Consider the following 13,836-nt stretch of genomic DNA (forward strand, 5'->3'; position numbering starts at 1 on the left):
CCTTATTGTATTTTGAAACCTGCATGACTTTTGTTTCTTCCATAGAACAACACAAAAGATGACTCTTTATAGATTACTCTTTTTCATTCTATGAAAATGGATGGGGACTGGCACTGCCGAGCTCCAAAAATTAAAAATGGGGAAAAACAGCATGAGAGCTCAATATAAAAGTAGAACATAACTCAAATGTGCCATTCTAGGTTTGACAGCAATGTTCATTTAAAAAACAACAATAGAATAAAAGTTCCTTGACGTGCCATGATGCATATTTGATCATAATCTCAAAATAGATTTCCAGCTAGCTATAGGGTCTTAGATTTCTGTATGTTCCTCCTATAAAAGTTATTGTGTGGCTTGGCTTCAACATATATTATATTTAAATTTGAGTCATATAGTACTTTTGTAAAACTTGTATGGTGCTTTATGTCATTTTTGGAGCCAGACAGACCCAGTCCCCATTCACTGTCATTGTATGTGTTATTCTAACTAACTAAAACTATTCTATAATGTTTTGTTAATTTAAATAAAACTGAAATAAAACAAAATATAAACATTAGATAAATATATTAGTTGAAGTACTAAAATAAACTAAAATACTAAAACTAAAACCTGAAAATAAAAATAAATAGAAATATAAAAAATATATAATAATAATAAAAAATGACGACAGCACATAAATTCACTAAACTTAATCTAAAATTAAGAGGAATTAAAAAAAAAATTTCCTCATGTTCCAATGAAAAAAATTTAAGTCAGTGGAATTATACTTCAGAATTTTTTTTTTTTGGTGAACTATCTCTTTAAATGAAAAAGCTACATCTTTAAAAGTGTCAAGTTTCATACAGATAAGGCAAAACATCACCACAGTGTGTGTGTGTGTGTGTGTGTGTGTGTGTGTGTGTGTGTGTGTGTGTGTGTGTGTGTGTGTGTGTGTGTGTGTGTGTGTGTGTGTGCGTGCGTGCGTGCGTGCATGTGTGTGTGTGTGTGTTTCTCCGATCAGGTGTCCAACTTCAGGTGCACATTTCCCTCATGACCTAGCACAGCTCCACAATGCATTCTGGGAACGTGTTTAATTATTTCCCATACATGCACTGTTTTTGAGTTGTCTGTGCGTGACCATAGACACATGCCCACACACACACACACAAGACATACACACACATGCAGCAGGAAACATGTTGGCTCCAGTTACAGGGCAGAGAGTGACCCCAGCAGCAGGACAGAGTGTGTGTGTGTGTGTGTGTGTGTGTGTGTGTGTGTGTGTTTATGGAAGGGGAAGGCCTGTCCCAGACTCGCAGTCTATTTGCAGGTCGTGTTAAGCCGCATGGAATCTTTTATCTTTCGTCTTCAGAAACAATCGTCTGGCCTCGGCGGAAACTAAACATCCAGATGAAGCAAACGTCCACCATACGGGACAAATTTAACCTCCACATCGTCATGCACGTCTGGCCATGCATTTCATTGGTCTGCAAGCATGTGGCTAGTTAAACAACTTGATCGCTACACCAAACCTCTCACTTCATTCACACACACCAAGTATGCACTGCATGCCTGCATTCCTGCAACACTTCCACTTAGGAATCACATTCACTTAGGGATGCATGATATCTACCACATCGGCTATCAGGGGACATTGAATATTTAATTATGGATGTTGCCTATTTGTAGATTTTAGATTAGTTTTGTTGTTATGTAGTGCTAACTTTATGTCAAAGATTTAACTCTTTAAGAACAATGTTTTTTGAAATGCGCTTTCCTACCATAGATATCCAATCTCTATTAAATGGACTTTCTCATCAATGTTTTTTCATGTCAAAATGAAAAATTATCCATATTTCATACTGTACATAATGTTGAGATTAAGTCTAAATTCACATCGGAACATTGATTCAAATTTAAAGCGTGTTATGCTCGTTAATGCTGAATAATTATATGTATTATTCAGAATTTAAATCAGTGCATCCCTACTTTTAAACACTTTAAAAGGTACACTGTAAAAAAAATCATGTTTTTGAAGTTTGTAAATAACCAAAATTATTGTATGTTTAATAAAACTGGGGGGAAAATTTTTTTGTCGTTAGTGTCACGAAAGTGAATCGCAAAAATAATACTGTTTTCGAATCGGTTTCCCTAAAAACTGCTCACATCTTCCAGAAAAACTGACAGAGAGAGAGGGGGGGCGGGATAGATAGATAGATAGATAGATAGATAGATAGATAGATAGATAGATAGATAGATAGATAGATAGATAGATAGATAGATAGATAGATAGATAGATAGATAGATAGATAGATAGATAGATAGATAGATAGATAGATAGATCAATTGCTAAAACTCACATTTATTATTTTTTCTTATAAATCTAAACTATAAGTCATAACCATGCTTCAATCAGTCAGTTCAATGTGCCTTTGATTGATATGACTATATAACTTCATATCAAAATATAGCATAGCGCTCCAAATACAACCCCCCCCCCCCCCCCCCCCCCACACACACACACACACACACACACACACACACACACACTCAACTCCAGCCTAACTCACCCGTAACTGCTGGACTTTTATCAGCGTCTCCACTTTAATAGCGTCCATGACTTCCCGAAGTGTTCAACAGTCTGATTGCCTTTGCTATTACTACACACCCGAGCAAGACAGCTGAGACGTCCGATCAGTGTCCAAATCTGACTATGACTATGTGTGTGTGTGTGTGTGTGTGTATGTGTGTGTATGTGTGTGTGTGTGTGTGTGTGTGTGTGTGTGTGTGTGTGTGTGTGTGTGTGTGTGTGTGTGTGTGTGTGTGTGTGTGTGTGTGTGTGTGTGTGTGTGTGTGTGTGTGTGTGTGTGTGTGTGTGTGTGTGTGTGTGTGTGTGTGTGTGTGTGTGTGTCCGCCTTGTCTTATTCTCACACGTATGGACATTTACATGCACATAGAAGTGAAAGCCGTAAAGGTTGCAGTAAAGGTTATCGGTTATGTAATAAATGCTTTTCTTTGTTTTATTTCCTGTTTCAGAGCAGAACAGAGATTTAGGTCTTTAACAGCCTTTCATTTAATACTTAGATATGATTACGATCTGACCTAGCTTTTTTGTTTTTTTTTGGTTCAAGGCAACATTTTTCATCTAATATTTATATTTTGTTTTATTTCAGCTTTATTTCAATTAACTTCCCTATGATCACACAGAGCTATAGCACTATAGCAACGCCTTGACAACCATAGGTCTGGGCTAAAAACACTTAGAACACATTATCAACTGCATAGCAACATCCTGGCAACCACAACTCTGCGCTAAAAACACTTAGAACACATTATCAACTGCATAGCAACATCCTGGCAACCACAACTCTGGGCTAAAATCACTCTGAACACCTTAGCAAACGCATAGCAACATCCTGGCAACCACAACTCTGGGCTAAAATCACTCTGAACACCTTAGCAAACGCATAGCAACATCCTGGCAACCACAACTCTGGACTAAAATCACTCTGAACACCTTAGCAACCGCATAGTTTACATACCCTAGCAACTAACTAAAACCACTAAGCATCTTCACAGTTTTTTGCACAGGAAAACACCACTCAGATGTGAAAAATGATGATGTAGTAGATATGGATTATAGGTTATGGTATAGATTTGATCTGCCAAAAATGTGAGTGACGTGACTCATCCTATTACTCGGTTTCAGCGGGAGCTTCTCAAATGTGCTGCAGTTATGAAATATGCTTCTCTCTCTCTTTGTGTGTGTGTGTGTCTCTGAAACAATCACATGTTTAGCCACACTTGACTTCCTCTCTGAATGGATGCATTTGTGAGCGTCCCAGGCGGAGGGGGCACACACACACACTCTCCTCTGGAAAGCTCTTGTTTTCTTTCTCAAAACTGAAGCATACTTGGTTTCTGAGATTTGAACTAATATGATCCAGTGCAACCTACAGTGTTGGGGAAAGTCACTTTTAAAAAGTAATGCATTACAATATTGCGTTACTCCCTAAAAAAGTAACTAATTGCATTAGTTAGCTACTTTTAATGGAAAGTTATTTTGCATGACTTTTTCTCATCTGAGCTGGGTTTGCTTGTTTGATTTTTAATAACAAATCAACAAACAAAACTTATATTTATGGCTAATGTAAAGGCCATTTCACACCTAAAGTAAAATGAAAAAGCCTGGATAATAAAATAAAAAAATGAAGGACGCAGGAGAAGAAAGTTCCACAATCTTACTTTAGCAATAAAAAACAAAATGTGATGTTTATTTTTTGCTAATAAGTATTTAAGGTCAAGAGCAAAGGCATAGGTTATTAAAGTAAGTCTAAATACACAAAGTATATAAATATTTGTGTTTAATTTAAATGTAACATTTCATTATTGCAGGTTTGTGGTGAGTTTGCATTTCACTCTTTTTATTCATTTTGAGGAATACTGAATCTTTTTTTGTGCAAGTGAGATGAGTAAAAGTATGTTCACTTTTAGTCTAGAACTACAATAACCATCATGTTCACACACCGCCTCTGCACTCACGATTTCCCTCAACATGGGGACAGGAGAGCTGTCAATCAATAGATGGGAAAACAAGTTAACTTGCGTTACTTATTTGAAAGAGTAAAAGATATTTTGTTGTACATTTAAATATAATTCCTTACTTTATTTGTTACTTGGAAAAAGTAATCTACTGTAAATACATAACTCGCGTTACTTGAAATGCAGTATGCATGGACAGATAGATAGATAGATAGATAGATAGATAGATAGATAGATAGATAGATAGATAGATAGATAGATAGATAGATAGATAGATAGATAGATAGATAGATAGATAGATAGATAGATAGATAGATAGATAGATAGATAGATAGATAGATAGATAGATAGATAGATAGATAGAACGATAGAACGATAGATAGATAGATAGATAGATACTATAGATAGAACGATAGATAGAACGATAGATAGAACGATAGATAGAACGATAGATAGATAGATAGATAGATAGATAGATAGATAGATAGATAGATAGATAGATAGATAGATAGATAGATAGATAGACAGACAAGCATTCCAAACGGGTGATGTCATTAGAAAGTGCCACTGTATCGGAGATGATGTCATCAGTTGGTGCCAAAAGGACTACACATGATTCATGTTTACTGTTACAAAAAGAGACGAAAACAGTCATTATGTGTTGTTAGAGGAGTATTGTTACTCGGCGGCACAACATTCTTTAGCAGTGTGGCTCACAGAGGAAATGCTGGACCTATAATACAGCCGTCAGAGAGCCCGACAGTTAAACCTCCTCCGTTGCAATAGTCTGAGAGTCATTCAGGGCCTCCACAACTTCACAACGGGTGAAACCAAGGCAGATTCTCATGAGGATGTACGACATCACTTCCTGTCATACCACTTCCTTCCGCTAACATGACTACTCACCAGAGAGAAATCATGATATAGTTCAGGGTATGTGTGTGTGTGTGTGTGTGTGTGTGTGTGTGTGTGTGTGTGTGTGTGTGTGTGCGTGTGTGCGTGTGTGTGTGTGTGTCAGCACAGAGTGACGGGGCCTCGCACGTACAGGGGCCTCAAGTGCATATCATCCGAGTGATAACAAATCCGTGTGTGATTTCGGAAAAGTGATGGTTTGATATTTTGTTATCTAATGAAATGACATTCAAACATGTTTTCAGTTTGGCTTATAGTAAGTGTCCTCCTGAATGAATCACACACACATCACCATCCGTGAGACTTCTTATCTTTGCAAGGATTTCACATAAAGAAAGACAAAAGCTGCACTTTTACTCTCCCTAATGTACGCGTTCAGACACCGAGAACGAACTGTGTGTGCTTATTTGCTATGACGTCATTGCTAAAGCATGACTGCACCGGCGTTCACCTTCCACCGTAGCTTTAATACCCCCGCAGAGACGAAACACACACACACACACAGCGTCTTCACATCCAACATATCCATCTATCATCCCTTTTAACATTCCTGCGTCTCCTCACACGTCGAGCCCTTCCCCCTCGCTGGATTTAACCGCACGCTAATCATTCACCATACACTGAAGAGATTGAGGACTTACACTCCATACACACACACATCCACGACACCCGCAGGGACTGTAAAGTAGGATGCAGATACAGTAGAAGCTTTCTTCATTATAGAGCCACTGCAGGATGACACACTCAAGTAGGGAGAAGTGTTTTAAAGGTACAGTGCATCATTTATGCTGTACCTTAAAATGATTTTTTAATTTTTATTTTTTTTATTTTACAGTGACATATTACAGTAACACTTTACAATAAGGTCTCATTTGTTAATGCATTAATTAAAATTAACATACAATGAACAATGTATTTTTATAACATTTATTAACCTTTATTAACTGCCCCTATTATGCTATTTTAAAGATTACTACAGGCTTTTAAAGGCTTCTACAGGTTTACATGCATCCAGTGTCAAAAACACTTTCATTTTCTCATAATACACACTGCAGCATCACCTCATTCCTCAGAGTCTGAAAAATGGTTCATTCGAAGATTCAGTCTCTCTAAGCCACTCCTTTCCGAGAGCCTACTCTGCTCTGATTGGTCAGATGGTCCAGTCTGTAGTGATTGGTCTACTCTGCTCTGATTGGTCAGATGGCCCAGTCTGTAGTGATTGGTCTACTCTGCTCTGATTGGTCAGATGGTCCAGTCTGTAGTGATTGGTCTACTCTGCTCTGATTGGTCAGATGGCCCAGTCTGTAGTGATTGGTCTACTCTGCTCTGATTGGTCAGATGGCCCAGTCTGTTGTGATTGGTCTACTCTGCTCTGATTGGTCAGATGGCCCAGTCTATTGTGATTGGTCAGAAACAAAATGCCCATTAATTCGAGCTTCGAGTCGTCATCCTTTGCAAGTGCATCAAAAGGGGCTTTTGCACTGGGGAACATTCCCGTAGTCCCTATAACTATTGCCGGAAGAATCCACTTTTTGGCATGTTCGCACCACAAGAACTGTGAACGATTTTAGTTCTAGGAACACCTTTTGGGAGGACTAAATTAGTTCCTACTTCAGACTAGGGTCTAACCCAGGACAATAGGAACCAACCACCAGTGACTGAGGGGGTTTTCACACTGGTAGTTTGGTTCGGAACGGGGCACGGTTCGCATGAAAAATCGCTAATGTGAACGCTGTCATGCGGAGCCGGCTGCGCACTGGGCTACCGAACTCGAGACTGCCTGGAGGAGGTGGTCTGAGTTCGGTTTCTCCCGAACCATGCAGCGGTTCGCATGAATGTGAAAGCAACATGGACTCGGGTGCGCGATTGTTCAGGAAGTAAAGTGACCTGCGCATGCGTTTTAGCGGATTATTATGCATTTAGTTAAATAAAACGATGTAAGGGATGATAGTGTTGATGATATACCTTGGATATGAGCGAGAGTGAGCCTGCAGTGTATTCGCGCATAGCGCGTGGAATCAGGGAAACAAATTTGGAAATCCACTGTCTCCTCAGAAGAGTCCGTTTGCAAGCAGCAGAAGGCCACCTTATGCGACACACACACACAGTAAACCTTTGTTCACTCAGCTGCGCATAATAGCACCGAATTAATAAAAAACACAATATATTGACCCGCGTTCTGTTTTCTATCATGCGCCGTGCACGTTTGCGATGACGTAATATGCACGCAAACGCACCAGGATCCAATAGAATCAAGTCGAGTGTGAAACCAGACCAACGCTGCGGGGGGCGCCGGGAACAATCGAGGCTCTCGGGCTCGAACGGCAGCACACGAACCCAGTGTAAAAGCCCATTAAAGTCCGCAGAAACCGGAAGTCGCAAACGACTTTTCTCCAGTGTGGTGACGTATTTCCAAGTGAAAGGGAATATTGAACAGAGGGCAGGGTTTTACTCTAGCGCTCCTCCTCTCCATCTCTGCTCATAGCAGAGTAACGGTTTGAGGGGAGTGGTTAAGCGTTTAGCCGTCAAACTGACGTCATCAGAAAAGGAACGCCATTGCAGACCGGAAGTAACTTTTCAGACTTTGATTAAAGATTACCACAGCAAACTATTTTTTCTGTGTATTAACTTGCAAGGATTAATTGTTCACCACAAGACTAGTAATATGTGCTAAATAAGTAAATAGGGTCAATTTTGATTTCATGTCGACTTTAAGTGTGCATAGATTGGCTGAAAACATGCCATACGAAACACCGGCACCTGCCATTTTTAAAAAGCTGTGTAAACACATAGTTTACATATACTCTACGTACTAACATAAACATACAGAAAGCTTATGTTAACTAAATTTACCTGTCGCCTTTGTCTGCGTTTTGATGGTCCATATTTGGATTTAATGAAAGTGAAACTGGGATTCTGCACAATAATGAATGCTGATTAAAAAAATGTAAAAAGTGTGGTCGCTGCTGAACTAGTTTGGTCAAGCTGTTGTGGTTGTGGTGCGTTGGGTAAGACAAACTAGACATGCAACACACACATACACACAAAAAGCTAATAAGTCAAATTACAGGGTATGGATTGCCCTTTTGCAGCTGTAATAAGCAAGAGAGGTCTAATAACATTCCTCTTTCGAACAGCCAATAGCGCTCCAGCTTTTTGTAACCGGGTGGCCAATTGCGTTCCAGCATTCCTCGCCGTCTTTGTGCGGCCACTTGTTTTTTACTGCTCTCCTGTATTATTGGACTTCCTGCTGATTCACAGAGTCAACACTAGCGAATCAGCAGGGATGAACCTCTGAATCACTGAGATTAAACGATCAGCAGGGATGAATCATTTGATCTGATTCTCCTACAACGAGCCTGTGGAGCTGAAGCCCAGCGGGAGTCTCACACACAGTCTGACGGCGAAAGAAGAAAAACTTAAGAGAGGAAAACATTAAACAGAATGGGAGAATGTATGAAATTAGGTGAAAATTGAAAATGCGGTTCACCTGCTAAAGAGACCTGCTGTTTAAACAGGGAAATTAAAGACAATGAGAAACTAGTCGTTGAAATGATAACATCTCATTAGCCGTGCGCGTGTGTTTATTCAAGCAGGAAAGGGAAAATTTAGAGTCATTATAAGATTTTATCAGGCTTTCACTGAGCATCCAATAACACAACAGTCATACGGTTCCACGTTTAAAATACCGGCTGTGCTCAGAATGGAAACTAGTGTGCTATTAACTGCACACTATGCACTGTATACTATATTTTATGCACAAGTAAGCAATATAAAACCATGTTTTAATCAGTAATATGCTACATTGCTGTCACGTGTTGCACGTAAATGTTTGTACAGTTCTACAGTTATTTTGCTTTTTTAATTAAATGCATAAAATGTCCTAAGTTTTTTTGTTTGTTTGTTGTTTTTTATTGCAGATTGTATAACACAAGACAGGGAACATTCAAGAAATGTAAGACACATCCACCAGGATGAACAAGGATCAAACAGGAGGCAGATAGAGACATTAGAACTTAAGACACTAAAATAATACATATTTTGACATAGAGGAACATAAAGTTAATAGACTTTCTATTTAGTTTTTTAAAACATTTGAAGCTATGAAATATTTTCACAAACTCGCATAGAAATATAGCTATTAAAGGAGGGCTTGCATTTTTTCCATTTACATGAATGAATATGATATTTACCCAGAAATAAAACAACGTTTACCACATTAGAGAAAAGGGAATTTAAATCACACTTTAAAAAAAAAAAAGAGGATATTTTGTAGAACAATAGAAGGAATCGTGTTCATATTTACTGACAACCAGCAATGTATATCAATATCAAAGCAACATTTAGAAGTAACCTCACAGTAAAAGAACAGGTGATCGAGTGTTTCGGGGAAAGAAGAACAAGCATCCACCTCATAATTCAGTCTTTTCTGTATAAATCACTAATAGGGTAAATCCTTACCACACTTCCTATAGATGGCAGAGATAGTAAGATTAGTGTGTTAGATGTTATTCTGAACAATAGATCCACATGTACATTAGCTGAATTTGGAATAAAATAGACTAATACACTTCCTATTTTTATCTTATCTTTATGTAGCAGAAATCATGAAAGCAGTATTCAGCTGGTCTTCTTTCTGTCCAGCAAAAAGGATGTTGCTGGTTTAAATTTTTTTGCTGATTGTTAGGCAGGGTCATCATGTGTTTGCTGAAGGTTTAGTTTAAGTTTGCTGAATGGAAAAAATACAGAGACCAATTAAAAGAACGTTTGCGTGTGATTAAGAGAAAGCGGTGCATGTTTGTTTACGTGTTTGTTTGTGTGTGTGTGTGTGTGTGTGTGTGTGTTGGTTTGGTGCCAGTGGACATCCTCATCATGCCAGACGGCAACTTATGTTCGTGACGCATGATATTGGCCCCCTCAGGTACTGTGTGTGTGTGTGTGTGTGTGTGTGTGTGTGTGTGTGTGTGTGTGTGTGTGTGTGAGAGAGAGAGAGAGAGAGAGAGAGAGAGAGAGAGAGAGAGAGAGAGAGAGAGAGAGAGAGAGAGAGAGAATGAGTGAGTGAGTGAGGAAAGAGAATGTGGTGTGTGTGTGTGTGTGTGTGTGTGTGTGTGTGTGTGTGTGTGTGTGTGTGTGTGTGTGTGTGTGTGTGTGTGTGTGTGTGTGTGTGTGTGTGTGTGTGTGTGTGTGTGTGTGATGCACTAGTCAGATAGTAAATGCACAGCTATATTTGTATGCAACATGTTCTAAGCACCAAAGTGTAAACGCAGGCTCTAGATGAACATTTATTTATTTAAATGATAAATTAATGTAATGTTTATACATCTGACTCTAAACCTGACTGGATGAGCCACATGTCCCCCTCTTAATCTGTGGTAAAATCCCTGTAGTGCTCAACCGTGAGTGTGTTACTCTAGAATCATCTCAGTCTAGTTCTAGGCTTCTGATGCAGCCGACTGTCATCCTGTGGCTGTGGATAAGAATAGAAGTAAAATGCACAACATCCCTGCGTATAATAATCACATCACCCTCCAGTGCCGGTCACTGAGCCACTGTCATGCAGTCTATAAACGCTGATCAATACCAACAAAGACTGGGAGGATTCAGTTAGCGATCAATCGGGCCCCGGCATCAGGGGTCTCTCCGGCCTGACCTGCATTAAAGGGACAGTTCACCCAATTTTTTTTATTATTTCAACATTTACTAACTCTCAAGTTGTTCCAAACCTCTATGAGTTTCTTTATTCTGCTGAACACAGAAGATATTTTGAAGAATATGGGTAACCAAACAGTTGATGAAACCCATTGACTTCCATAGCATTTTTTTACATTTTCATTTATGCATTTGGCAGAAATGTTTTACCCCCATAAAGGTTTGGAACAACATGAAGGTGAGTAAATGATGACAAAAAAATCATTTTTAGATTAATTATCTCTTTAAATCAGACTCTTGAAACAAACATCTTTATCTTTGTGCTTCTACTTATCTAATACTTCCTTCAAATCTATTTGTACAGTGCTTTTCATACTATAAATGTCTCTAAAGCAAATTACAAACCCTTAGTGAGTGGCGACACACTAAAATATATCAGCTAGACTAATTAATGAACAATAAATCAGCAATTAAGTGCATGTGTAATTTGCTATAATGAAACTAGAAAGTATAGGCCTTTATAAGGGTTATATTTCCCCCTCAGAGCTCAGACAAAAGCCAAATAATATAGTATATACTTCACATACTATTGCAAGTTATTATTAAACAAACTAGTACTTTCCAAAAAGCAAGGCCAAGCCTTCAGATATCTTTAAAATCGTTATAATTAAAACATTGAAAAAAGACGTCAGATTGTCCTAGTGTTCATAAACTGAATTGCATATAACTATTTTACTATCTTACAGTTATACAGTCACTCTGGGCTTCTATGACATATGATCTCTCATCTCATACATGCTTTGTTACAGAAGCTGCTTTCTTATGGCGAAATTAGCATTGCCTCACTCGCAACACACAAGGTGGTGAGGCTGACATTTCCTTTCCACGGCCGCTATGGACTAAAAATACCCTGAGGTACATGGACACTCACAACAGGCCTGCAGAGATAGACAGACCAGTGTGATAACAAGCAACAGCAGGCTGAAGAGAAACCCTCAGCCATGAGCCAAGATGGGTCACATCCAACAACACCAGAACACGAAACACATCGAAACATCTGCAACAATGTCACAGCAATGACAGCTACACACAAACACCGCACTTAAAAGTGCATATATTTGTATATATTGGGGTTGCCAATGCACACACACATTGTATATTTGCATATATATATATAGCCTATATATATGCAATGCAAATATACAGCACAACATATATTGAGTTACTGAGCATTATATATGTAATATATACACGCGCACTCTCTGTTTATTATACACGCGCACGCTCAATTTAAGATGTGTACAGATGCAGTTCCAGTGCACATATACACTGGTGCCCGTGAACCCGTTATCTGAGCCCTTGGCCGAGATACTCGACCCCCGCGGTGTGAACTCACCCATAGCTCGGTTCCCCAGCTCATGGTTTCCGCGCGTTCTTCGCGTAATAATCCACGATTCGTGCGTTCGGATGCGTGTTGGTACTCCAAAGCACAGCAGCAGCACAGAGTCCGTGTGTGTCGCTCCTCGGTTTCTGCGCGAATGAACGTGCGCGTGTGTTTGCGTGGGGGGTGGGTGTGTGTGTGTGTGTGTGTGTGTGTCTCCGGAGGCTTCGAGTACTGCCTCTCTCAGTTCTTCCTGATATGAGAAGGGCGCCTAAAAAGCGGCGACTTTTCACGCTCGTTTCCTGAAAATGGCACAGAACCGCAGAAGCATCATGTTCAAATACACAGTCACGGTACTGATCCACTTGTCCGACACGAATGTCGTGTGGTGTCGCAACGCCTCCCCACATGTGAACGTTGATGGGCGTTCTTCTAGTTTACCGCTATGGGCGTGGTTTTGAGCCAGCGGCCAGTCAAAAACAAAGGACCCGCGAGAGACTTCCCTCCGTCTCCATGTGCGTGCTTCTATTGGATAGACGCCTCGCGTTCAACGGAATTCATTTGCATAAAGATGGGCATCGGCCAGCTTTTTGACGCGCGGCATTTTTTCAAATGAAGCGCCGCCTTCCCGGAATGCTTTGCGAGCGCGTCAAAGTCGCTTGACGTCACCCATAGGAATATAGTGGAGTGCAGCGCGACAGAAGTGTCGCACGGACAAGTGGATCACCGCCGTCAGTCACAGTCACACACACACACTCTCAGAGAGACAGACGCAGAGCTCGGCCACGCGCCTCACGGCCCCGGTGACAGCTGCACTGGCGGGAGCGCGCACGCCGTAGAACGCGAAGAGATCGGAGGGGAAAATCGATAAATGATCATTCACTCGCTGGACAGATGGCGAGCCTGTTCGGAACAATAAGAGCTAGTTTTTATTTCTCGTGGTATCCAATGTTTCCATTTGGGTGTTGAAAAGTGTGTTATACTACATATATAAATAATTCATAAATATATCAAATAATGTTGGGATTTCAATGACTACAAAATATTGTGAGATTATTATTATGTGACATATTAGCATAAATATTTACTAATAATATAATGCATAACATGGTGTTGATATAAATGGCTCACTGTAATTAAGGAATTAAAACACTATGGAGAGGTTTCACTGTAAAAAAAAAAACCCGCGTAAATTATAATTGCAGCTGTGTGATGTGAATTAATTTCGGATTGTGTCAGATTATTTCAGAGATCGACTCTTGCACTATGACAAAACTCTTATAAATGTTTGGAAGATTTACATAACTGAATGAAGAGATTTGCAGTCATCTCTGCAGTGCACACTGATAAACTGATGAAATGTGATTTTGTCA

At 39.6% G+C, this 13,836-nt stretch overlaps 1 protein-coding gene across 9 annotated transcripts in view; it reads right to left on the minus strand.

Moving 5' to 3' along the window:
• fnbp1b (formin binding protein 1b) overlaps nt 1–13,340 on the minus strand; it is an 82,191-nt gene extending 68,851 nt beyond the window's left edge. For 4 of the 9 annotated variants that reach the window (XM_079587193.1, XM_079587191.1, XM_079587190.1 and 1 more), the window contains exon 1: nt 2,550–2,916. In XM_079587193.1, the coding sequence (XP_079443319.1) occupies nt 2,550–2,597 (48 nt within the window). In that variant the 5' untranslated portion in view covers nt 2,598–2,916. Of the gene's footprint in view, nt 1–2,549; nt 2,917–12,478; nt 12,876–13,209 lie in introns of those variants that run through there. The other 5 variants (XM_079587189.1, XM_079587182.1, XM_079587184.1 and 2 more) reach the window with 4 other exon arrangements.
• Between the last annotated feature and the right edge of the window lie 496 nt (nt 13,341–13,836).

Source organism: Phoxinus phoxinus (assembly GCF_949152265.1).
Source record: "Phoxinus phoxinus genome assembly, chromosome: 17".
NCBI classification, from domain to species: domain Eukaryota; kingdom Metazoa; phylum Chordata; class Actinopteri; order Cypriniformes; family Leuciscidae; genus Phoxinus; species Phoxinus phoxinus.